At 45.9% G+C, this 26,566-nt stretch overlaps 2 protein-coding genes across 5 annotated transcripts in view; one reads left to right on the forward strand and one right to left on the reverse strand.

Moving 5' to 3' along the window:
- The window catches only part of LOC138626848 (low-density lipoprotein receptor-related protein 1-like), a 102,371-nt gene that overhangs the window by 23,395 nt on the left and 52,410 nt on the right, over positions 1–26,566 (reverse strand). For 2 of the 4 annotated variants that reach the window (XM_069708834.1, XM_069708818.1), the window contains exons 15-42: positions 26,040–26,229; positions 25,784–25,909; positions 24,343–24,483; positions 23,797–23,922; positions 23,358–23,474; positions 23,169–23,249; positions 22,110–22,277; positions 20,889–21,071; positions 20,599–20,796; positions 19,474–19,719; positions 18,439–18,636; positions 16,396–16,600; positions 16,094–16,258; positions 15,739–15,983; positions 15,095–15,226; positions 13,956–14,183; positions 12,548–12,722; positions 10,558–10,652; positions 10,302–10,451; positions 9,710–9,850; positions 9,191–9,316; positions 8,939–9,070; positions 8,682–8,816; positions 7,626–7,755; positions 7,093–7,219; positions 6,850–7,001; positions 6,643–6,767; positions 6,187–6,561 (exon numbers count right to left, since the gene is read on the reverse strand). In XM_069708834.1, the coding sequence (XP_069564935.1) occupies positions 6,187–6,561; positions 6,643–6,767; positions 6,850–7,001; positions 7,093–7,219; positions 7,626–7,755; positions 8,682–8,816; positions 8,939–9,070; positions 9,191–9,316; positions 9,710–9,850; positions 10,302–10,451; positions 10,558–10,652; positions 12,548–12,722; positions 13,956–14,183; positions 15,095–15,226; positions 15,739–15,983; positions 16,094–16,258; positions 16,396–16,600; positions 18,439–18,636; positions 19,474–19,719; positions 20,599–20,796; positions 20,889–21,071; positions 22,110–22,277; positions 23,169–23,249; positions 23,358–23,474; positions 23,797–23,922; positions 24,343–24,483; positions 25,784–25,909; positions 26,040–26,229 (4,612 nt within the window). Of the gene's footprint in view, positions 1–6,186; positions 6,562–6,642; positions 6,768–6,849; positions 7,002–7,092; positions 7,220–7,625; positions 7,756–8,681; positions 8,817–8,938; positions 9,071–9,190; positions 9,317–9,709; positions 9,851–10,301; positions 10,452–10,557; positions 10,653–12,547; positions 12,723–13,955; positions 14,184–15,094; positions 15,227–15,738; positions 15,984–16,093; positions 16,259–16,395; positions 16,601–18,438; positions 18,637–19,473; positions 19,720–20,598; positions 20,797–20,888; positions 21,072–22,109; positions 22,278–23,168; positions 23,250–23,357; positions 23,475–23,796; positions 23,923–24,342; positions 24,484–25,783; positions 25,910–26,036; positions 26,230–26,566 lie in introns of all 4 variants that reach the window. The other 2 variants (XM_069708826.1, XM_069708810.1) reach the window with 1 other exon arrangement.
- LOC138626878 (galanin receptor type 2-like) lies at positions 3,288–5,480 on the forward strand. The gene has a single exon (XM_069708842.1). It carries the CDS (start codon positions 3,978–3,980, stop codon positions 4,998–5,000), a length of 1,023 nt encoding a protein of 340 aa, XP_069564943.1. The 5' UTR covers positions 3,288–3,977; the 3' UTR covers positions 5,001–5,480.

Genomic DNA, 26,566 nt, shown 5'->3' on the forward strand with positions numbered 1-26,566 from the left:
TACTTTCCATTACGTATCCCATCAACACGAGAAGTAAGAGGTCATGTTTCTGCTCCACGGCCTCCAAAATAAGTAAAAGGTTGTGAGCTTTGTGCATGCGAGGAAGCCAGAGGACAGTGAGGAGTCAGCCAAGATGGAAGAAAGTTTCTGGAGCAGCGAATAGAGAGCAGCTGCTACCGAGAAACAAGAATGAGTCCAACACCGAACAGTCACCGCCGTGTTACTGCAAAGGAGCAGTGAGGCTCGAACGACTGAAGCGGCCTCTTCCAGGACTGGATATGATGTCACCGTGTCCCGGCCGGGTTCACCACCAGGCGGGACACTTAACACTCCACCTCAACATCTCCAGTGCAGCGCCACAGACGTGATTCATTCGTCCTATGAGATCCTGAATGAACTAAAGAACACACAGAACAACTCCCCGCTGCTTCTCACACTCATAAATCAATGCCATGAAAAATCGATGGAGAACGACATGGAATCTCTCAGAGCTGTTAATGAATTGTAAATCTTAAGCTATCAGCACCCTCCACTCAGTCTTGTGTTGGTTTTTTTTTTACACGAGTTTATCTTCATATTGCTGTTGACCGAAGCCCAGAGTTCCCTCTCGGAGTCAAATGTCAAACTTCAACAGACTTTCAGCGAGTAAAAAGCTGCAACTTCATGATCTCTAATAAACAGACTGCTGTTGTGCTGAGAAGACAAGAAACAGGCACATTCACAACAGTTTACAAATACAAAACCTTCACTGCTTAATCCTACTGCACAATTATGATCCCACACGAGGCGTGTACACTTATAAACACACTGACCTTTGTGTAAAATAATTTGCAACGTGCAAACATTGTTTAAAAGGGAAGGGCTCTCTCTCCCATATTTAATAGATGTACAGTGCATCTGGAAAGTAGTCACAGCGCTTCACTTTTTACACATTTTGTTATGTTACAGCCTTATTCCAAAATTGATTAAATTCATTTTTTTCCTCAAAATTCTACACACAATATCCCATAATGACAAAGTGAAAATAGTTTGTTTACAATTTTTGCAAATCTATTAAAAATGAATAACGAAAATATAACACGTACATAAATATTCACAGCCTTTGCTCAATACTTTGTTGAAGCACCTTTGGCAGCAATTACAGCCTCAAGTCTTTTTGAGTATGATGCTACAAGCTTGGCACCTATTCTTGGGCAGTTTCTCCCGTTCTTCTTTGCAGGACCTCTCAAGCTCCATCAGGTTGGATGGGGAGTGTTGGTGCACAGCCATTTTCAGATCTCTCCAGAGATGTTCAATCAGGTTCAAGTCTGGGCTCTGCCTGGGCCTCTCAAAGACGTTCACAGAGTTGTCCCGAAGCCATTCCTTTGTTATCTTGGCTGTGTGCTTCGGGTCGTTGTCCTGTTGGAAGATGAACCTTCGCCCCAGTCTGAGGTCCAGAGCGCTCTGGAGCAGGTTTTCATCAAGGATGTCTCTGTACATTGCTGCATTCATCTTTCCCTCCATCCTGACTCGTGTCCCAGTTCCTGCTGCTGAAAAACATCCCCACAGCATGATGCTGCCACCACCATGCTTCACTGTAGGGATGGTATTGGCCAGGTGATGAGCGGTGCCTGGTTTCTTCCAGACATGACGCTTGGCATTCAGGCCAAAGAGTTCAATCTTTGTTTCATCAAACCAGAGAATTTAGTTTCTCATGGTCTGACAGTCCTTCAGGTGCCTTTTGGTAAACTCCAGGCGGGCTGTCATGAGCCTTTTACTGAGGAGTGGCTTCCGTCTGGCCACTCTACCATACAGGCCTGCTTGGTGGAGTGCTGCAGAGATGGTTGTCCTTCTGGAAGGTTCTCCTCTCTTCACAGAGCAACGTTGGAGCTCTGTCAGAGTGACCATCGGGTTCTTGGTCACCTCCCTGACTAAGGCCCTTCTCCCCCGATCGCTCAGTTTGGCCGGGCGGCCGACTCTAGGAAGAGTCCTGGTGGTTCCAAACTTCTTCCATTTATGGATGATGGAGGCCACTGTGCTCATTGGGACCTTCAATGCTGCAGACATTTTTCTGTACCCTTCCCCAGATCTGTGCCTCCATACAATCCAGTCTCAGAGGTCTACAGACAATTCCTTGGACTTCATGACCTTAAGTATGTGCTCTGACATGCACTGTCAACTGTGGGACCTTATACAGACGGTGTGTGTCTTTCCAAATCATGTCCAATCAACTGAATTTACCAGGTGGACTCCAATCAAGTTGTAGAAACATCTCAAGGATGATCAGTGGAAACAGGATGCACCTGAGCTCAATTTTGAGTGCAATGGCAAAGGCTGTGAATACTTATGTACATGTGATTTTTTTTTTTTTTTTTTTTTTTGATTTTTAATAGATTTGCAAAAATTTCAAACAAAATTATTTCACATTGTCATTATGGGGTATTGTGTGCAGAATTTTGAGGGAAAAATGAATTTAATCCATTTTGGAATAAGGCTGTAATATAACAAAATGTGGAAAAAAAATGAAGCGCTGTGAATACTTTCCGGATGCACTGTATAGTAGTTTTACATTCAGCTTCTCTGTCATCTATTTTTATCAGTCAGTCTTTGAAGTCTTCATTTTGAAGCCAAAGATCTTGAAATCTACATTTTCCTGCATGTTTGCTTCCTAAGCAGCTACAAGAAAAGACATCTCTTTACTGAACAGAAAAGTGGAAAACGGGAAATAATGTGGTAAAAAAAAAGATGATATTTTGATAAATGGCAACTAAATCTTAAACATGGAAACAAAATGCCCTGATATTCCAGGACTTGGCCCAAAAAAACAATCAAATCTCAGACTTTCTCAGTCTGGAAACGATTTTTTAAAACTCCCTTATATTCCCTGATATGTCCTGAGCTATGGGAACCCTGTAAGCTTATCCAGGTTTCATTTGTTGTTTACAATAATACAGATAAACTGAGTTTACAGCTCTTGAGCGCCGGTGGTTCCACTGAAACTGATTTTATTGCGGTTGCTGTGATAGCAGCTCAGTGTTTGCAATCAGGCTGCCAGTCAATAATTACCCCGATTCTGAAGACAAACACCGTTTCATTCGGTCTCTGTGTGTTTATATGCTGTGTATGTTCTGTGTGTATGTGTGTGCACGTCTAGAAAAATGTACAGATCCTCTCAGAAAATGAGCAGAAACAAGGAAGCACAGGGAAAAAAGTTAGTTTGGCGTCATTGGTCCCTCCCACAGAGAGCCGGCCCATCTCACCATACTCAGTCCAGAGTTCACCTACCGCTGTAGGTGAACACTGGACTGAGTATGGTGAGATGGGCCACTCCTCGCTTACTGTCAAACTCTTCACCTCTTTTTTTTTTTTTTTTTCAGCATTCTTCTCAGGAGATCCTTATTTTTCCTCTGAGGCAGGAGACTTTCTGATTGTGGACTTAATAAGCTCAGCGCCGGACCGAGATGTCATGTGGCGCTCTGATGTGACAGGAAATCACACAATCTTACAGCTCTGAGCACTAACAGGAGTCCAGGATGATTCATTCAGCAGCTGAGAAGTCGGGAGAGTCCTGAATGTGGCGAAGGGGTTTTACTTTGTTCCCTCGGATGCCCCCAAAAAACAGAGGTGGACCAAACTGGAGGATTGACGTTGAGCTCGATTTCCCTTCAGCACACAGGAGGCAGCTTGAAGTATGAAAAGGTTCAATGGTTGGATGTGTTTTAAAGGACATTTTGTAGGCAAAGTTTTCATTTTATGAATATATGTTTGAATATGAACGTGTGATGTGCGTATGAATGTGTGTATAAGTGTGTATCAACTACCTTCTGCCCTGATTGATTATTGTTCATCATCCTTTATGTGAAATTCCAGGAAATCTGTGTGATGTTATTCCTGCTGCTGAACACTGTTGAGCATGTTTAATCACTCCCACTTGTATTATCAGTAGTTTTATTAATGCAACAAAAGTCAGGTGTGTTTTAACAGTGAGTGCAGACAGCATGGTGCCGATGAACTCGACAGGTTCTGAGGACCCGCTGGGAAATGGCAGCGACTCCGGGCCAGGCGAAGTGGAGCGGGTCCTCGTCCCGGTGCTGGACGCGCTGATGCTGGTGCTGGGAGTGGGCGGGCACACCGTGGTGATGGTGATCCTGTGCGGCCGGCGGAGGAGGAGAGGCGCGGGGTGTGTTGGACAGTCCGAGACGGGGACGGGGACGGACACCCTTCTCCTGGCTCTGAGCGCTGCGGATCTGCTGCTGCTCTCCACGCTTCCCGTCCACACAGCTGCCGTAGCCATGCAGCAGTGGCCGTTCGGGGACTTTATGTGCCGCCTGGTGGGCTTTTTGGGTTCCGCCTGCTCGTCGGCCAGCATCTTCACTCTGGCCGCGCTGGCCGTGTCTCGCTATCTGACGGTGGTGAAGCCCACCAGAGCTCACAGCCTCCTCTCCCCTCGCAGAGTGTCCGTGGCTGCGGTGCTGCTCTGGGTCCCATCCGTCTGCCTCGCTGCTCCCCAGCTTGTGTTTCGCTCGGTAAGAACCCCCGGAAGGACAACTGACGACGACGCCTGCTTCGCTTTCCTGTCCCACCGCGACCAGCTGATCTACGGGTTGTGTCACTTCATCGTGGCCTTCCTCCTTCCGCTGGTCACAATCGCAGTGGCGTACGCCTGCATCTACGTGTTCCTGTGGAGGAGTCGGCAGGCGGGCCGCGCCCCACAAGTAGAGCGCTACCAGAGCAAAGTGACCCAGACGTCGGCCATGCTGGTGCTGGCTTTCACGCTGTGCTGGCTGCCGTCCTACAGCCTGATGCTGGCACTGCTGGCCGACGAAAGCTCGGGGGCCACGGGAATCTCGCCGCGCTACGGCACCTTCAGCGTGTTCGCACGCCTCATGGCGACTTCCTCCACAGTGATCAACCCCATCCTCTACGTCCTGATGTCCCAGAAGTTCAGAAAGGACCTACTGAGGCTGTTGAAGAGGGACAGGCAGACAGACACCGGGGCTGTAGCGATGGCTGCAGCCTGACGGTGTTTCTGCACCACAAACACCTGACACACAAACACCGAGCACATCCTGGCAACTGAGAACCACAAGAACACAAAGACAAGCTGCGTCGCTGAAATAAAATGGATTACACTCGTGAAGAAAGTCTACTTAACATGCAGAACAACAGCAACACACAACATCTTGGCCTCGTGACAACACTCACTGCTAGTTTGGATATTGTTCAAGCAGATCAAAAAACGTTGCCCCGGGAGCTGCTGCTCTGCAGCCACAGTAGGAGAAACAAGCTGGAATCACACATTCCTCGTAAACCAGATTAAAGCAGAAGAACTTTGGTAAAGCATTAACAGCACACGTGTGTTTTGTTGTGCTGAGATAAGGTGAAAGGAGCTTTATCTGTCTCAGGGCCTGTTTATGTTGGTACACACTCTGTTCTCCAAGCACAGATAAAAAAAATATATATATGTTTGAAAAAAAAGTGCTTTTTTCTTTTGTTTCTAGTTTGGCTTTGACTTCAGAATAAAAGCTGGCTGTTTGTGTTATGATGAGTGGGAGTATTGTCGCAAAATCCAGCAGCTTTCTTCTCCAGAAGATTCCTCAGCAGGAGATCTGATGTTTAAAACTAAGGTTCTTTGTTATTCACTAAAAAAGAAAGTGGAGCATGACTTGACAAATGGCAGTCTCCATATCAACTGAGGGAAAACTGTAGATAAAGTGGAGAACGACAGGCAACCAAACAGCAAACAACAGTGACATCAATCGTCGGTTTGTGAACGTTATGAAGATTCTGCCCGTCACCATCTTTGCTAGTTCGGAGCGGTTTGGAGCAGGAAGTGACCATATTTGGACAAGCTGGGGGAGGAGCCAGTGGTGGATCTGACTGATCTGATTGGAAACCTGACAATACTACGTCCCGTCCACCGATAGCTGTAACCTGACTGCACCACAGGCCTGTCAATCAAACAGACATGCCCCCCCACCCCCCAAAACAGGTCTTTTTGAGGCTTATTTTTGAATGAATGAGGGATTATTTTCAGATGGACCTCCAGAAAACGAATAATAAGGAGTGACTTTAGCTAACAACACCGAGATAACTGCTGGAGAAATGTACTTTGTATTTCATGAGAGAAGTTGAATGGGCCAAAGGTTTTTATATACGTCTATTCTGGTAAGATGAAAAACAAACTTAAGAATATTAAAAACTCACTCTCGACGACAGTCTTGCGATCAGATCCGTCATCACTGATCTGCTGGATGTTTCCAAAATGAATATCGCTGAAGAAGATGCGGTTCGCTCCTTTGCCTCCGCCGCCCCGGTAATCGAAGGTGAGCGCGATGACGTTCTTCATGTGCTCCGGGTCCTCGAAGGGCTTTATGGGCGCGTTCAGGTTGTTTTCGTCCGACAGGTGGACGCTCTTCAGGATGGTGCGCTCCGAGTAGAGGAGGTAGCCGTCGTAGTCGCGGCAGCTGCTGCTGTCTTCGGCCAGCATGCCGTGAGCACAGGCGCACGTGCGCTGTCCGTTGCCACGGTAAAGACAAAGCTGCTGACAGCCACCGTTGTTGTCTTTGCACACGTTCGTTCCTGCAAACAGAATCAAAATTCATGAAGTGAAATTACCTCAAATTCATAACTCAGCTTGCATGTAAAGCAGACTTTGCTCACCTTGCTGTCTGGCCCTGTTGAAGACCTTGATGTCTTTGAGCTGCACCCCGATACCGGTCCTCAGAGACACAGAGTCGGTGGCGTTGTCCTTGCTGCCTCTCTTTATGGAGCCGTTAGCATGCGTCCTGAATCACAGCAGTTTAATATTTTTCATATTAAGATTGTGGATGAATATCACACACAAGAAGTATCAGGGGGATATCTGACCTGTCGCTCCAGTAGAGGTAGCTCTCGAACACAGACACAGAGAACATGTCCATGTTGTTGTTGGCCAGCACCACTTCCCTGTTCTCTCCCGTCTCCAGGTTAATGCGCTCGATCTTGTCCGTCCTGGCATCGCACCAGTACAGCAGACCTTCCTACACGCACACAGCGAGTAATAATGTTGTGAAGCTGCGTTTGCTTTCAGCATTATAGCTCAGAGATATGAACGGTCTGTCGTGACGTCACCTCGTAGTCGATGGAGATGCCGTTGGGCCAGCTGATGCTGACGTTGACCAGGACGGCCCTCACAGAGCCGTCCAGGCGAGAGCGTTCGATGCGGGGATACTGACCCCACTCCGTCCAGAACAGGTAGCTACACACACAAACACACACAGACACACACACACACACGCACAAACACACACAGACACACACAAACACACACAGACACACACAAACACACACAAACACACACAGACACACACAAACACACACAGACACACACAACACACACACACACACACACACACACAAACACACACACACACAAACACACAGACACACACAAACACACACACACACAGACACACACAAACACACACAGACACACACAAACACACAGACACACACAAACACACAGACACACACAAACACACACAGACACACACACAGACACACACAAACACACGCAGACACAGAGATGACATTCTCAGTCATCAATAAGATAAATTACAGAAGAAGTTAAAGAAGGCGTTTTCATTTTTTGGTATTTTTCCCACCCTTTCTCAGGATGGACGGTGATGGCCCGAGGCTTGTCCAGGCCCTGAGAGATCACCACGTAACGGAAGGAGCCGTTCAGTCTGGCCACTTCAATCACGTCGAAGCCTTGGTCCGTCCAGTAGATGTTTCCTGTGGAGGACAGAGGAGGAACAATGATCAGACGTGCTGTTCTAATCTCCTTTTTGACACTCAATTATCAGAAAATAACCTCTGTTACTCTTGTGTTTCCTCTTTGTGGATCTCTTTCCTGTTTTTTTCAGAGGTTCAAATACACAGCAAGTAAAAATGAAGCTATTTATTGGTACGTATGATCCATAATGTGTGAATTCAAGAACTGTAGACCAGGAGTCTCCAACCTTTTTTCCTCTTAGAACTACTTGAACATACCACTTTCTAAATGAAAGTGATATTTATTCACATAGCTGAGCTCCACCCAAACCAGCTGAATCAGCTCCTTTTATGTGAACAATAACAAACTGATACTCTTAAATTCAACAGCATGCATGTGGTTTTTCCTGTATGCATACACAGATTTTATCTAAATGCCTACTGCAGTGCAAACAGCTCCTGTGTGGTTTGAAAAGTGTCAAATAAATTAATAAAATAAATCAATTAAATAAGTCAATAAAATCCAGTGTTTCCCCTTCGATTGGGACTGGAGGGCTTTTATTTTGAAAAGTCGTGCATTCAGCCGGCCATCAGTGTAACTTTGATCTCTCGCTCACTCAGTGACAGACACTCGTTATAGCTCCGCCCCCCCCTGTTGCGGTCCAGCTGAAAATATTGTATTTGTTATTTACCTAATCTATGAGCAGCAGTTTCTTTTCCAGCTCAGTGCGAGAGTCTATGCTGTGTTTCTGTCCTCTGATCTCTGTGTGTCTCCTTGTGGACGGAGCTAAAGTAAGTCTATGTTTGGGAAACACTGCCTATTTTTCAAACCTCCCGCGATCTACTCAGGAACGAGTCGCAGGCTGATTCTTGTTCGCGAGCTGCGTGTTGGAGACCCCGGCTGTAGACACATATAAAGTAGTTTACACGTCCACGGTGTCTCTCACCAGCTATCCAGTCCACAGCGATGCCCTCTACTCTGCCAATGCCATTAGTGACCACGTCCTCTCTCCAGGTCTGGTCCCTCTTCGCCCTGCTGATGGTGCTCAGGCCCATGTCCACCCAGTAGATTGTGTCATTGTCTGTGGAAACAAGGGAAAACATATCAGAGTTGTGAATTTAGGTACATCATGGCATGTCAGGGAATTTCTTGTCTTATCTAGCCTTTGAGAAAAAAAAAAAAAAACATTAGAAAAAGTTTTACCAGCATGGAAGTCTATGCCCACAGCCAGGGAGGTGCCTGACACCGGTACCAGGGCATCAGACTTGTCTAACGGGTCCAAAGGAATACCACGTATGCCCTCATGCACCGAGTACAGCAGGAAGGAGCCCACACCTACAGCAAACAAACACAATTTTCAATTTTAAGCCTGTAAAAAGTTTGTGTATAATATCATACTTGAATCCACACGTGGCTGACACGCAAGAACCCGGTCTGAGTACGAATGCGTCGTACCCTCACAAGACTGCTGTCCGCTGCGCAGGCTGTATCCTGCGGTGCACATGCAGGCTCTGGTGGTCGGGGAGGTGGGGAGGCACAGCTGGGAACAGTCTCCGTTGTTATTACTGCAGAGATTGGTGCCTGGGAACACAAAAGCACGGGAACAAATACACAAAACAAATCAGAGACAAGTAACGAAGACATAAACAGATGTGCTTTGGATAAACAGGCTACATGCAGCCTTCAAAACAGACCTTCGAACAGACAAGGACATGTTTTCTAACCCACTGTTTTTTTTTTAGGCTGCTCTGCAACAGTGAGGTAAATAGGATGAAGTCACACCATTGGATGGCCGAATGCCACATGACTGAGTTTTCAAATTAAAAGCCCTTGTTTCAAATTAAGAGCCCTGTAGCGTTTCATACACGGTCCAGCCGTATGCTCGGTTTTAACCCAAGTCTTGTTTGCCAAGTAATTTAACAAAAACAAATGGTGCACAGTCTGAGGGGAAGAATATGGAAACAAGCTCTGCACCTTTCTGCACAGTTTCATTGTAGATTTTCATGTGCATCATGGGAGAAGTGCTGTTCCTCAGGACTTTCCAGTTGCCACCATCGCTCTTGTCACACGTTCCTATCTGGTCGGTTCCTTGGTCCGCCCACCACAACTTTTCTCCTGAAGGAAGCAAAAACAACGGAATGATTTATGCTCTCCATTATAAGCAGATCTTATATCTCACAATATTTACCTGAGCGGCATTTTAAGGCAAACACATACTTTTGCAATAAGACAAGTTTCAGCTCAGTGATTTCATTAAATGTCTTTTTTTCAATTCAGTTCAATTTTATTTATATAGCCCCATATCACAACACGGGTTATTTCATGGCACTTAACACATTAAAGTCCTTACAGCAGAACTTTACAGCGTCACACAAAGAAACCCAACAACTCCACAATTCCCAAATAAGCTATGAGGGAAGGAAAATTCCCTCTTAACAGGATATATCTTATCAAAAAGTGTTTCACTTTCTAGTCAGTGGATTGTACCGCATTCATTGCCAATATTTAAATATTGCAATTTTATGACAACTTCACTGGCTGAAATAAAGATTTTCTGAAGGCCTACCCATGATGGCCAGAGCAGTAGCCTTGGTCAGCTTGCCCTTGACGCCTTCCAGCACCTCATGTGCAGATCCGTCCAGCTTACAGCGGTTGATGGTGCTGTTTCCTGAGCTGATCCAGTAAAGCTGCTCAGTGTCAAAGTCGATGGAGAGTCCTGGAAAAACAAAGACAGAGCTGACGGTGTGATCTCCTGCCCTGCCACTAGGGGGTGCTGTATCGCATGGAGTCACACACACACAGACACACAGTGAGCCACTCACCGACAGGGCCTTTCTGGTTGGTGAAGAGGACGCTGCGGTTGCTGCCGTCTGTGTTGGCGATGCTAATGTTGTCCCCATCTGTCCAGTACAGCTTCCTGGTGGACGGAATCAGCAAAGACACAAAACACATGAGCAAGAGAGGGACCACTTTTCAAACAGTTTCCCTTGTTGACCAAACTTAAACAATCTTCCACCTAATAACATTTTGCAATTTTTTTTTCCTTTTTATATATTTTTTTATAACAATATCAAAATGATTTTATCAAAAAAAGTCATACAGCTCACATCTTTTCTCATATTAATGTAAAATAAATCTCAGCACACATTCCAATAATTCCTTAACCTTGGATATCTCATACTGTATCTACACACTGATCTTAAAAGGATTTGTTTCAGGTACGATGCAACTTTTAAATGTAAGAATGGCAAACAGCTCTCAAGTTAGCCTGTTTCATCAACATTTGAAATTTGTATCTGAGGTTTTCATGACTCATTTTTGTTGGTTGGTTGTTGGATGTCTGCCTCGACATTTGACCATGCCCATATTTTGAATGCTTGTTTTGTTAAATCTAACTCAAAGTTTCTCTCCAGCAAAATGTGTCTGGGTGGTTCAAAAGATAGAAAGTGATAGAAATTCACTGAAATGCTGTAAATCTGTGAAGCATCTGGTTTGTAAATAAACCAAACAGTTTGTGTGAACTTAACAGGAATTCTCTCATGCAATCTGTTGTTTGCAGTTCACGGCCCGATCGAGTCAACAGAAGCTGATGACGAAGGGCGAAGCAGAAACGAAGCTGGAAAACTGAACAGCAGGGAAAATATAGTTGCTGCTCAAACAGTTCCAAGTCCTGAGTGAACACACATGTGAACACGCACACACGTCGAGTACGCAGAGCAATGTGATCGCATGTTTAAAGAGTATCTATCCTCTGCCTCATCATTCACTTCCTGTTGAATCGGACAACATCCACCACACCCTCCGTTTGTTTGTTAACTTTAAATTAAGCCTCTGAAGCATTTAAACTCCCACACTGCCGTGTTTTTGTGCTCAGAAATCGTCCCTCCCCGACTCTCTTCTGACACCACCCACTCTTGGTGGGGTCAGTGTGTTTATACGCCAGAAAAAGGAGACAAGCCCGGCATATGCAACCAGCATCTGCTTCTCATTTTCCCCTCGCGCCAACAATGCTCAGATCGGAAACATTCCTCAGCTGACGTAGGCCGAGTCTTTCAAGGAGAGGAGGGAGGGCAAGAAAAAAAGAAGGCAGAGACGTTTTTCTAAAGAAGATATCCTTCATTCAGTGACCTCAAATACTCAAAAGCACACAAACTCCTGCAAAACAAAGCTGAATATATGAATTCAGATGGTGAATCTGTGCTCTGTGGAGAGACTGAGGCCAGATTATGTTTGCAGCTGAGCAGGAGGGAAAAATGTGCAAAGCGGGAAGGCAGGATGGGACAGATTGTAAGGTAAACAGAGAGAAGAAAGTGAGCAGAAACAGAAATAGGGACAGAAAGCAACAGAGACACAGACTGTAAATAATTCAGAGATATTCTATCTGAAGATGGAGACTTTTCAAAACAAAGAAAGAGCGAGAGAGGACGGAGAAAAAAGTGGAACCTCCTCCCGAGTGACAAATCACTCAGAGGTCAGAAACGATCTGTAGCCAGAGACTCTGACAGCATACAGAGGAGAAGCTGACAGCCAGACGTCCTGTGGTGGTGTGTTTCTGTGTGTGTGTGTGTGTGTGTGTGTGTGTGTGTGTGTGTGTGTGTGTGTGTGTGTGTGTGTGTGTGTGTGTGTGTGTGTGTGTGTGTGTGTGTGTGTGTGTGTTGCAGGTTCAGGAGAGAGCTTCTGACAGCTATATTGTGTGTGTGTGTGTGTGTGTGTGTGTGTGTGTGTGTGTGTGTGTGTGTGTGTGTGTGTGTGTGTGTGTGTGTGTGTGTGTGTGTGTGTGTGTGTGTGTGTGTGTGTGTGTGTGTGACCCACCCCAGGATTGGATGCAGCACCAGACAGTGCGGTTTGTCCAGACCCTGGATGACAGCGTTTTTGAAGGAGCCATCAAGTCTGGCGACGTTAATCTGCTTCTTGTTGGCATCGTAACTGGTCCAGAACAGGTTCCTGGACACCCAGTCCACCGCCAGGCCGTGAGTGTTGGGGAGATCTGACGAGAGACACACAGCGATTAATTCATCAACCCTCTGGTTTCAGAATCAAAGACTCACAGACAGCTGTTGGCATCACTGTCTGATCAAGACATCGCAGCGAAGGAGGGAGCATCTTCACTCAGCCCCTCAGGGTCGTTACTGTTCCTTTGCCTGTCAAAGCCTCCGTTTGAAATGATCACTGGCAGATTTGTTGTTTGTAGCCTACAAGCATGGATATTGTCGGCTGAATCGATGACAGATTTTATCATCTGTTGCTACCTATTAATGCCACCTTGTTAACTGTTCTTAATATTTGCAGCAGATAAGTTTCGCTGCGTGGAGCCCCCGAGCATAAAGACTGACAGTCCTGCCGGGCGTATGTTGCGTTCAAATGGAAGTTGTGACTTCGTGGTTACATCATGGGAAGCCATGTGCACTGTATGCTTGGCGCTCAAGTGGTTAAAGAGGTAAAAAAACAAAAAACTGTTGCTAGGCAACAACAAGGTGGACGACGTCTAGAAGCCACAGAGGCTAACATAGTTACAACGTAATGCAGGAAATACAAAGGCACAGAAGGAAAGATCAACATTTTCCTCAGATGTAGGCTATTATGTAAGTTATGAAGACAAACTCTACATGACTAAAATTACAATATATCAGCAGAACATCCAACTAAAATTTCTGTAAACGTCAGCAAACATGTCACAACTCGTGAACTGGAGGCTCATAGAAAACAAATTGAGTTCCAACATCGTTAATACCACAAGAGGGCGCCGTTCATACGGACTCTCCTCGTGTACACGGTAAATACGACAACATTTGAACGCAGCAATAGTTGCAGATGTTAATCGACAACTTGATAATTGCTGTTTAAGGGAGGTGATGGCAATTACAGTGTTTGACTTGGCAAACTAAACCAGCGCAAAATAAAAGGTTTTATTACAACACAGTATAGTTAGAACTTTGTTATTTTTGCTTCTATAAATCTTTGAGGAATGGGGCTAACAGATAAATGGTAAATTGTCCATTTACTGGACAATAGATTACTTTGTGGGATAATCACAAGAAATAAATCATAACTGAGCTTCTTTGTCTTTGTTGTTAAAGTGTCTTCTTGGAGCAAGAAACATTATTTAGATTTTTATTGTAATTTATGAATACAATTCTGAGTGTTAAATCAGCCTGCTTCCTTTTAAAGCATCGAGCCTTTTCATAAAAGGTCAGATGTTTTTGTGTTGCCTCCTCCGTACCAGCAGAGACCACCGTCTCCACTCCAGTGCCGTTGATGAACGCTCTCTTGATGGTCTGCGTGCGGACGTCCGACCAGTAGATCCGGTGCTCCCGAGCGTCGTAGTCCACCACCGTCACGTTGTCAATGTCCGGCACGGTGAAGGAGATGATGTAGTTGTAGTACGGGTTGTCGATGTCCACTCCTCGGATCTCAATCTGCCGTGCGTACAGCAGAAACTGACGAGACTCTGCGGGGGAGGAGGAGTTAAACGCAGCTTCAAGTCAGAAGTCCTATGCATGAGTAGACGCGGTGATGCCCTGAGCTGTGGAGGGACGGTCGCAGCACAGCTGACTGCACCTGCGTGTTATTTCCTGCCACTTGAACAAACACTTAATCCAATTGCATCTTTGACTTTAATGATTGTGTCTGGCTGGCTAACTCAATAGCACAGCCGTGACAGCGAGAGCCAATTCAATCAGTGCAGATACGTTACTACTGCATCGGTTTCAACACTCAACTATCATTTAATTGTGCGGTGCTTGAATGATAGACAGGGGAAGAAAAACGGGGGAGAGAGGAAGGGAGAGGGGATGACAGCGGCAGACCGTGTTGGCCAGACCAGACAGGGAGGTGGATGTGGAGAGGGCTGCGTCGGACAGAATGGGGCTCTCCATCCCATTACCCCTGGAGATAATAGAAAGCGCTGCCCTGAATACTAAACTCACTCCCTGAACAAACAGGCTCACTCTCACTTTTCACAGACACTTTAATACGCTCCAAAACTGTCAGCAAGAGCACCGCCAAGTAAAAAAAAACAACCAAAAAACAGTCTGGATTGTTTAATCATCGCTCACACACACATGATAAAAATGTAAATAGACAGGGATTACACTGTGGCGTTTGACAGCAGTTTTGCTGAGACAAGAAAGGAGGGAAAATGGCCTGCGAGTTGGACGGGGAGTCGACGAGCATGTAGCTGTGTGTGTGTGTGTGTGTGTGTGTGTGTGTGTGTGTGTGTGTGTGTGTGTGTGTGTGTGTGTGTGTGTGTGTGTGTGTGTGTGTGTGTGTGTGTGTGTGTGTGTGTGTGTGTGTGTGTGTGTGTGTGTGTGTGTGTGTGTGCGTGCATGCGTGCGTGTGCGTGTGTGTGTTCAGGCTTACCGTAGCAGGTGCATTTGTCGGGGCCGAGCTTCATGAGGTGAGGACAAGCGCACGAGAACGTCTGATTGTAGTTGATGAGACATAGATGAGAGCAGGGCTCCTTCCCATCTTTAGCAGCACATGGGTTCGGAGCTACAGAGGGGTACATGTGGAAAAATGATTCATAAAGTGTACATATATATGTCTCATGTAATACGTCTAGGTTTTTGTCCAAATTAATATGTATCTTGACAGCTGTCCAATCCCAATGTCCGCACTCTGGGTCCCACTGTCAAATCATTGAGTCCGTGGACTTGGATAATTGATGTCTGTAAGTGACAGCGGCTGGCGTTATTTCCATTTTTGTATTTTAAGTCAAACGTCTGTGTTGGTTTTACTCATGTTACGGCCTTTCCTGGTAATTTGCTAAAATATATAAACATGAAATAGACAAATACATATTTTTATTTATTAAGTTATAATGCTTTTTTTGGTGTGGTGTTTTTTTGTGTGATGTCACAAAGGAGTGTCCCATTTTGCCTATTTTTTACCATTTCAGGCCACTCAAACACAGCAGCTGCGACATCAGTTAGGTCCGTGAGGGTTCAGGCTTTAAGGTGGACGTTGGGGTCGGGTCAGTGTGTGTTTGTGCGTGTCTGTCTCACCTTGCGGCTGCCTGGATGGATGGTACACCTGCAGGTCGAAAGGCTGCGTGTTGGTTCTCTGAACCACCGTGACGTTGCTCCCCGTCCACTTGTTCGCCTTGGCCAGCGTGTTGGTCCTCCAGTCCGTCCAGTACACCTCTCCTCCATACATGGTGACGGCGAACGGGTGGGACAGGTACTCGTGGCCCCTCAGAACCTCAATCAGTCCAGAACCGTCATACTTGGCAGAATAAATGGCATCCGACCTGCGTGAAGCACCATTTTCAGTTACATTTCTGCGTGTTATTCTAAGATACTACATGAGGATGAAGAGGTGTTTGTGTGAGCGTGTTAGTGTCTTCGCCCTCTGTATGACCTGGCATCGATCCAAAGGATGCGCCGCTCCAGATAATCCACAGTGAGTCCATTTGGCCAGCCGCCATTGCCAGTTTCCTTATGGATGGTCTTCCTGCCTTGTCCGCTCATGGATGCAGCTTCAATCCTCGGCAAACTGGCATCCCAGTCTGTCCAGAAAAGGATCCTGCAGGACACGGACGGGCGATCCAATCAGCGGGGTACAACAGGCTCAGTGCATAAAGCTAGACCCAGAGTTACTATACCCAATCATCGCGCCTCTAAATACCACTGTAACTGGTAGTAAGTGTGTTTTGTCGTTACCCATCGCGAGGGTCCAGCGCAATCGCTCGAGGGTGCTCCACCTCCCCAGCCAGGAGCGTGGTCCTCATGGTGCCGTCCAACTTGGCCACCTCTATCTGATCCAGGTTGCTTTCCACCCAGTAGATGTTTCCTGCTATCCAGTCCACTGCCAGGCCCTCAGGGGTCGCCAGCCCGTACTGGATCACCACATCGAAGCTGGTTAGAGCTTCAGGAACAGACGACAGAGACAGAAAAGATAGATGGTCAAAACCTTTTGTCTGTTTATTAAACTAACCAACGTGACTTGAATTTATTTGTCTTTCTTTCTATCTGTCCATCCATCAATCAAACCATCCATCCATCAATCAATCAAACCATCCATCCATCAATCAAACCATCTATCCATCCATCAATCAAACTATCCATCCATCCATCCATCCATCAAACCATCTATTAATCAAACCAGCCATCAAGCAATCAAACTATCCATCCATCATCCATCCATCCAACTAACCATCCATCCATCAAAGCATCCATCTGTCCATCCATCCATCAATCAAAGCATCCATCCATCAAACCATCCATCAATCAAAGCATCCATCAAACCCTCCATCCATCAAAGCATCCATCCATCAAACCATCCATACATCGATCAATCAAACCATCCATCCATCCATCCATCAAACCCTCCATCCATCAATCAAACCATCTAACCATCCATCATCCATCAATCAAACCCTCCATCCATCAATCAAACCATCTAACCATCCATCCATCAAACCCTCCATCCATCCATCCATCCATCAAACCATCCATCCATCAATCAAACCATCCATCCATCTATCCATCAATCAAACCATCCATCCATCAAACCCTCCATCCATCAATCAAACCATCCATCCATCCATCCATCAATCAAACCCTCCATCCATCCATCAATCAAAGCATCCAACCATCCCTCCATCCATCAAAGGATCCAACCATCCAACCATGTTATCATGTTGGGCAAAATGTTTTAAACTCTTTAAAGTTGGATCTAATCTTATTCGTCTTTTTACTCAACCGAATAAACATTCCTTTGGGGTGCTTGACTTTCTTAATGAATTCACACAGTATTTTAATATGTGCAGTTAAAGGCTTGGGATTTGCTGATGACAATATTTCCGATTCTACTGCAACCCGAAGCGCTGATCCTCTTGGCTTTAGCATTTACAAATTATGTAAATGTAATCGAGCTATTTAGATTCAGAGCTAACACTGCATCACAAATTTTAATTCCTTTAATGAAATGGTGAGACGTTGTGTTGGGGAGAAAACACATGTCAGTACAATAAATACAAACATCAATAAATACAGCGTTGGCTCAGCGGGGGCGAGAGGGGGGGTTGTGATGCTAAAATTACAGAATAGGTCTGTTTGTTAGCCTGCAGGACGCAACAGACACATTTTCCTGCTTCTTTTAAACCCTCTCATCTTCCATTTGGTCTTTAATCAGAGGGTCAGATCAAATTATTGCAGCTTTCTCATTATCCTGTCTTGAAAGAGGAAAAGTAAACACAGCACAAGTCAAGCAACAATACACAGACATGCTACACGACTTCTGCGCAGACTTGTACACGTGATTTCCTCATTATTACTCCTGCTGTGATGATGAGGCCATGTTGCAGTTCATGACTGACTGGTCTGGCCTTTATGATGCTGCCAGTGTGTGTAACACACCGATGTAAGCACACAGAATCAGTTCCTTTTCATTTTAAACACAACAAAATTTCGATCAACAGACGTGGTTACCGGGACTGAACTAATTCAAACTGTTGGACTCATTAAAGTCCTTTTAATCCGATAAACCACCTTCGGCCCGTTGCGATCTGGTCACCCTCCTCTCAACACTACAACAGAAATCCACCACCGTAAAATGTTGCGTTATTTTCCTAATGTTCACTGATGGAAATGCAATTGTCACCACACCGATGAACGCCATGTCACGTGGCTGAAAGCTGCAATAAGAAATCTGGTGGTTCCTGTATTGTCAACACATAAATCAAACGTGTCGAAGGTGCTCACCTCCGTTCTCTGACAGCTTCCCGCGGTAGATCTTGTCCTCCACCACGTCCGTCCAGTAGAGGGCGCTCTGGCTGAGATGGAAGTCCAGGGCGATGGTGTTTCTGAGGCCGGGCACCAACACGCTGAACTCCCCCTTGTTCAGGTCAATGCGGCGGATCTCGTGGCGGTTTGAGAAAATAATAAAAGGCTTGAAAGGATCTGTAGAAATGAAGAGGAAAAGATCCATCTTTAAAAACCGGATGATGAAGGGTTAAAACTTTTGCCTGGTCACTATTGACTGTTGCTCAAACCACTGCAGAACGGCTCTGCAGAACACTGCAGCCGTGTTCCTCTGCAGCGTGCGACTTGTCCAATAACAGAGCGGCTGTGTTGAAAGTGGCTCTAATCCCGGGTAATTAAAACGCAGTGTAAATAAGACAGGAGTTATCTGGAGCTAACAGGCAGCCAGACAGGCAGCAGGATGAGTGACAGCGTCCCGGTGGCAGCGAGGAGCAGCCTCATGAATGAATGTTTCTTCACTGGCTAGTTGCTGCGGGGAGATAACTATATTCTTTATGGGGATGATAAAACTCAAAGCTGATTTAAAATGTATGTTTTTCACAACTCGCCCTTTCGGTGACTTTAAAAAGAAGCATTTCTCGCTTTCAGTTTGATATTTCAGATGCTTTCTTTTCATAAAATAACAATGACATCTTGAAATCACTGCTAAGGTCTGAACCCCGTCACACAGTTACATCAAAAGCTTCTAATCTCTTCCTTTTTTTCTGTCTCCGATGCTCTTTTATCGTTCCAGAGAGAATCACATTTTGGCATAATGCGTCTTTCCCAGCCGCACAGCTTCCTGCTTGGGCCGCCTCTCCTTTACTTTTATCCCAAAACCGCACTGCACTTCTTCATCCTGCTGTCCTGAACCCTGACAACTCGAGTTGGGGTCACTTTCATGGCTAGCTGTACAGGTATCATCAATTAAATGTTCAAATTCTTCGCTCTCTTCCCTGTTCCCTCCCGCTGTGTACCGTTTCCTCGGTTCCTCACCCGTGCTCTTGCAGTTCTCCATGTCGGGCTCCAGTTCCCAACCCTCGTAACACGAGCATTTCACACTGAACTTGTCCTGCTCGCAGCGCTGACTGCACTTCAGGTGTTTGGCGCAGAAGCTCTGGATCTGACAGGTCTTGTTGTCGGAGCCCAGCTCCATGCCCAGGGGACAGGAGCAGATCACGCCCTCGCCAGGGGTCACCGTGCAGTTGTGGCTGCAGTCGCCGTTGTCCAGTGAACACAAGTCTGTGACAAAAGAAAATCAGACGACTGACACGCGGGATAAAGAATAAAGCACTGAAGCTCTGCGTTTCTGTCAAAGATACATGTTCCAGTAAGACGTGTGTTCAGTTATTAATTCTTTGTTTGTACAGTCGTTACAAAGGTAATAAATAACATGTTAAATAGGCAAAATGTGACAAAAATATGCAAAATTTAAATGGTTGATTTAGAAAAGGTCGTAATTCTTAATGTAAGGGTGTGATGTAACGTGAAGTAACAGGTCACATGACCAAAGTTAACTTAAAGAGCATGACCGTGGCATTGTGGGTAATTGCTGGCACGGATGCAAAGGAGGACATACGACACTAATGCACCGTCATACTGTCACGGATGCTGTCTTTTTAACTAAACTGGATGGTCCCTCTCCCCTTTAGCCTGGCGGGTGCAGCACCCTTGATTTCCAAAAAGAATCTAAAACCTTTTTGAGACGTGATCCTGCCATCAAATTCTAATTGAGCAGATATTTTTCATTAAACAATACGATTTCTCAGTTTCAACATTTGATATGTTGTCTTTGGTCTATCTGTAATCTAATATGGTTTTTTGTGATTTGTAAATCATTGCATTAGTTTTTATTGACATTTTACACAGCATCCCAGCTTTTGGGGAAACGGGGTTGTACGTTTGCAAGTTTATGTTTTATTTTGTCATTTTCGAGGTGTCCAAGTTGTCTGCGGTGACAAAAACAGGAGAAACAGAGCGTCAATAACCGCTCCAGAAGACACGAGTATGATGCGTGGCCATTACTTGTTGGACCAGTGTCGCTACGTCCTGCTTTAAGATGTCGTGTTTTACTTGCTGTCTTGCGTTCCCTGTCCTGAAACGCAGGCTGTTGTTTCTTACCACAGAGTTTCTCATCAGAGCCATCTGGGCAGTCGTCGGTGCCGTCGCAAAGTTTCTCTGCAGGCAGGCAGATGGTGGAGTCGTTGGCACACACATGGTGAGAGAGCTTGCACACCAGCGCCTCACAGTTGTCCTCATCCGAGTTGTCCTCGCAGTCACTGTCACCGTCACAAACCCAGGCTTTGCTGATACAGCGCGCTGCGGACAGACGGCGGGGTTACACTCAAAGTAAATACTCCGAACGGCTCCGCGTCTTCACAGCGACATATTTCTGAGTTCCGTCTCCTCACCGGAGTTTCGGCAGCCAAACTTAACAGCTGGATCGCACATGTGCGTGACGCCCTCGCAGTTCTTCTCGTCGCTCATGTCCATGCAGTCGGTGTCCCCGTCGCAGCGCCAGCGCAGCGGGATGCACAGGCCGTCCATCCGACACTGAAACTCGTCCGTGTGACAACCTCCGGGGGGACGAGTGGCTGCGGGAATAACAAGACATCTTTAAAAAGAGTGACATCGCTGTGAGTCATCTCCTGCATCAATCATATCAGGACACGCAGCCTCGAGCACAGACGATGTGCAACATCAGAAGACCGAAAACAAAAACCTAATGAGCAGTCGGATGGAAATACGGATGGCAACAAGTCTCAGCAACAAGAGAGACAGAAGAGAGTCAAGAAGGTCGTTGTTTTAGTCAAACACCAGCTGACTCTTTCCCTGTGAGGCTCAACTACGAATCTATAATCATAAGAAGGTATTTCTACTGTATGTAATGAGCTCATATTTAAAAACAGTTATTACTGTACCCATTCGGGGACACAGGACCTCATACAAACTGTAAAAACTCTCAATGGTTTAAATACCGAGTGACCTTCAGGCAATACATGACAGAGTGAAGCAGAGATGCAACAACCTCCCCATGATAATAACGACCACCTGTCACAGTTGTGTTCCGTAAACACTGTTAAGAAGAGAAAGGTTGTTTATGAGTAATGCTCTTTAGTGTTTAAGCTTCAACTTTTAACTTGCAAAAAAAAGTTATTGGCTGCATATTTCTTTAAATCAAGACAGAAGTATTTAGTGCATCGTGTGCCGGCTCGTTGTCATGATGAGGGAAACCGGTCGGGTTCAGGAGAGTAACTGCAGTCAGTCCCATCAGCTGCAGCAATATTTGTATTTTATACTAGTTCAGATTCTGCACATCGAGGTGGATCGAATCACGGATAACTATTATAAAAATGAGGTCTTTTCTCGTTTTAGTGCATTATAAAACCATTCCAGGTAGTGTGTTCGGTTTCAGAGACACTAAAACTACTGCTGTTGTCTTAATTAGAGACTATGGCATCCGTGTGTAAGTGTAGGTGCTGCATGAACCACTGAGGAGAAACCAGCAGTGCACCGAGTGAGCTGAAAACACAACTGCACAAAGACATTTGGCAAATTGGACGTAAATATTCTGCTGCAGTAAAGAGTTTCCTTGGGAGTTTCCCACCACATCAGCAGCGTGAGACACTCACTCTGATTGGTGCAGTTTGCGTGCGTCTCGTCGCTGTAGTCGCCACAGTCGTTATCTCCGTCACAGGTCCAGTAATCTGGGATGCAGCGGCCGCTGTTACACTTGAACTGAGCGCTGGAGCACGAGTGGCTGCAGCCCGCCTCGTCACTGTTGTCCCCGCAGTCGTTATCTGAAAAACAAATGTCGTCACGCAACAACAGGCGCTCGCTCACGTCACGAGGCGCCCACTAACACACAGGGAGCTGATACATATCAATGTGCAGTAAGTCATGTGTTTTTTTTTGTGTGTTTTTTTTTTAACATTTAACACATTGATGGTGAAAGCAAATCAATACAAATGAAGAATGTGAGAGATGTGAGTTAAAATATTCACAGAGACTGCATAGATCAGACCATGCACCATGAGGGAATGTACCCAGCGCTGATACATTAAGCTTGCAGCAGAGCATCCTGAGCACTTCTAAATGCACACTAAAGTAGAACGGCAACCTAACGTGTAACTTTCAGTACTTTTTTACTATTTAACTGCATTGTAATCATTTATTCTGGAGTCAAACTATGACTTTATCGTTTAACCTGGATTTTTAGGATATTACTGACTCTTATTTAGCTTCACATATGTGTGCAGCGCACTAAAGATGCGGCAGCAGTGTTTTTGGCCTCAGCTTGTGGCCTTGTTCAATCAGCAGAAAAGCAGCCCTGACTGTTTCTGAGTCCTGCAGCTCGGCTAGCATCACGGCTGTTCTGGTGCATGTTGATCTATGCACTAACCGGTCAGGTTTGGACAATTCAACTCATCAGAGCCGTCCCCACAATCCTTTTCTGAAAGACAGAACCAACGGAAGACAGCAGAGTGGGCGACCAGCACAACACGGGACAACAAAAACAAATGCACACACACACACACAAACGCATAAAAGATGACAAAAAATAAGAGCGTATGACAATAAACGGTTGGTGGCCAAACATGCACAACAAGGAGGAGACAGAAAGGAGTCGCCACTGCACACCGACACATTAAAGAAGAAGAGAATAAAACAAATTAAAAAAAGACACTGACCATTATCGCAGCGCCAGTTGATGTTGATGCAGCGCCCGTTGTTGCAGGTGAACTGAGTGAGGGGGAAGCAGGTGGGGTAGGCTGTGGACAGAGACACACTTTAGACAAACTGCTGATTATACCCACTTATAACTCACATGTCAAAACGACCTGCACAAACAGACATAACGTGAGATTAAGTTGACAAACCGCAGGAAGCAGGTTCATCCGAGCGGTCGCCACAGTCGTCGTCCAGGTCGCACGTCCAGGAGATCGGGATGCAGCGTCCGCTGGCGCACGAGTACTGATTGGGCGGACAGGTACGGGCTGAAAGACATCACGGCAGAGTTCATGTCACGTGACAACAACAAACTACAATTACTGCCTCGTTGTTTTAAGCCTCCGCTTAACACTTAAGATGTAGTTTATACGTATATCTGTCCAAACCCACATCTATATATTGAACTCACAGTGACCTTTGACCTCCAAAATCGAATCAGTTCATCTCTGGTATCAAGGGAATGTTTTTGCCAAGTTTGACCAAATTCTCCTAATTTGTTCTTGAAATATTGTGTTTACAAGAATGTGACGTACGTACGGACAACACACACAAAAACAACCCATCAGCCTTCGGGGTGTGTCGGCGTACCTGAACAGGTGGTGTTGGATTCGTCCTCGTCGTTGCCGCAGTCGTTGTCCCCGTCGCAGAGCCAGCGCAGAGGGATGCAGCGGTTGTTCTTGCACTTAAATCTGTCCGTGGGGCAAGTGTGCTGGTCTGGAGAGAAGAAAGGAGGCATTGTAGGGCGAGACGGAAACGGAGGAAAAACGAGAAGCCGCGTGTGGAGATGGGAAATGGAAAGGTGAAAGAGAGGAGACGGGTGAGGTGCAAATGAGCGAGCGAGAGAGTGCAGATATTCTAGCTGCTTTGGACCGGGTTTTGTTTTGTCTGGAAGGGAAACATGTCTGCACTTTGACCACAGACAGACAAACAGACAGACAGACAGACAGAGAGCTTTTCCAGATCCACAGACATTGCTACATTCCCCCTTGCGCAAACACACACACATCTCGGGCACCCACGTATCCGCTCCGATTTCATTCTGGCATCAGCGGACCGTCGGATCCAGACAGCCGACGGTCATCCGACTCGGCGGCTGTCTGGAGAGCGCGGTGGACGTGACGTGCAGAAACTCACGGCACAGCTCGGGAGCCTCGTCGCTGTTGTCCAGACAGTCGTTGTCTCCGTCGCACTTCCATCGCTCCTGGATGCAGCGGTTGTTCTTGCAAGCGAACTCCCCGGGCTGGCACTGAGGGGGGGGCACGTAGGAGGGGTTGGCTGCAAAGGAGAAGAAAGGGAATAAAGAGAACGTGGAAAAATAAGGTCACGAAGGATGTAAACAGAAGCAGGCTACAGCTTTGAATTATAAAACGTTGCAACAGAAGGACAATGGATTATAGATATACGCTTGAAATCCGCCAGTCAAAACTGTAGTAAATAAAAACGGATGTTGTCTCTGGGTATGAAAAGTGAAGCCGTCGTCAAAGGGACTCAAAGTACATTACCACGGACGGCCACAAGGGGCTGGCTTCAGAAAGCCTCTGAAACCATTAGACTCTCATTTAAAAAGTGACAAGTTTTCTCACGAAATACAAAGTCAGTAAGATTTTTCCACAAGTCATTATGAAGTCATTTCAAGCAACAATGTCACCGGTTGGTTTTGTGAACGGCTGTTATGAAGCCTCAAGTTCGGATTTTGGCCGCCGCCATCTTGCTTGTTTGGAGCAGTTTGGAGACAGAAGTGACTATATTTGGAGAAGCTGCAGGGTGGGTGAGGGTGGGGCTGGAGGGAGGGTTGGGGGGGGGTTACCTGACAACATTACATCCCGCCCACCAATGGCGGAAACCTGACTGCACCACAGGCCTGTCAATCAAACGCACACGCCCCCAAAAACACGTCTTTTTGAGTCTTATTTTCTAATAAATTAGAAGGATAAGAACTTGTGTGTATTTGATGAGAAGTTGAATGGGCGTCTACGGAGACGGAGGTTTTTTGGAGCCGACCTCTGGTGGCACGCGGTGGTATTGCAGTTTAAGGCACTTTCGTATCGGCCTCATTTTTCAGACCCAGAAGCGAAGTCCACTTTTTTTTTATAGTCAGTGTCTTTCTCCAAATTCACTCCTTCTGATCAATGTTATGGTGAAATTACTTTTATAAATAATTAGATATAAGGCCTCAAAGAAGGGCACATTTTAAAACCATGATACTGTACATACAGGAGGAGACTCGTATAATAGATAGTACTTCAATAACGACCTTAACAAAAATTGTAATCTTTGATTTTTGTTCACTAACTTCGGGTAAGGTAGAATAACAAGATCACCTTGAATATTTTCACAAAGGCTGTATTTTGGGCAGTTTTTTGTGCCCAGTTTGTGCAGCTGTTTTTGTAGCCGCCTCTCGAGTGTCTGCGTTTGTTCAAATATTTCAGGGCAAACAGTTCCAACAACACACACAGTCACAGTCACAGTCACACTGCTTGACTCATCTTGTCCAACATGGAAATACAACCTAATGGAGGGGAGTTACTGCTGACCCACAAACAAACACGCACCGATCCTTCATGTGTGTATCTACCTTTGCAGCTGGTGTTGTCAGCCGGGTCCAGTATTTGGTCTTCTGCACAGGCACACTGCCTCCCCTCCGGTATGGCCAGACACAGGCTGCTGCAGCCGCCGTTGTACACGCGACACGCATTCGAGCCTGCAGACCAACGCACATTAATGAGCTGCGACTTCAGTTGTCGTCGATACAAAACAGAAATGAGCAGCGGTTTGGGCCTCCTGCGTGTCTTTAACGTGAGGGATGCTACGTGTGACATTTTCACCGCTACCTTGCTGCTGCTGAGCGTCGTACATTCGGATTTCAAAGATGGGAGGCCGCTCGTTGCGCAGCAGCGTGGCGGTGCCGGTGGTGGTGTCCAGCTTGTAAATGCTGCCACTACGGTACTCGTTCCAGAACAAGAAGTGTTTATAGTGGCACAGGCCGAAGGCGTGGTTCAGTTCCTGACCTTCATACACCGTCTGGTGAAAAAAAGGCAACAAGGTGGTGAAGTGAGTTTTTCTAAGAGGCTACGTACCGTACACAGTCATCTGTAGGCCTAATTACAACTCTATTACTGAATCTGGCTAGTGTATAGCGGTGCTAAAATATGTGAGTGTGCAGCAGCACCAAAAATGCAGGTCATAAATCAACTGGCTGTGTATGTTAATATTTAGATTTCATTCATTCAACCAAAACATTCCATTTTAGGGATTATAAATCCTGAATGTTAAAATCAGCCCCATCGAAGCTAAAAATATAACCAACACACAGACTGCAAATAAAATATTATCAGGTCAGGCACAAGGAGAGAACCGT

The sequence above is a fragment of the Brachyistius frenatus genome, unplaced genomic scaffold, assembly GCF_029030835.1.
Source record: "Brachyistius frenatus isolate BFR_SWC_R1_liver_20210118 unplaced genomic scaffold, ASM2903083v1 Contig_4, whole genome shotgun sequence".
Taxonomy (NCBI): Eukaryota; Metazoa; Chordata; class Actinopteri; family Embiotocidae; genus Brachyistius; species Brachyistius frenatus.

What these genes read in the sequence shown, in the direction of transcription:
- LOC138626878 (XM_069708842.1), top strand. Translation starts at nt 3,978, where the DNA reads ATGGTGCCGATGAACTCGACAGGTTCTGAGGACCCGCTGGGAAATGGC.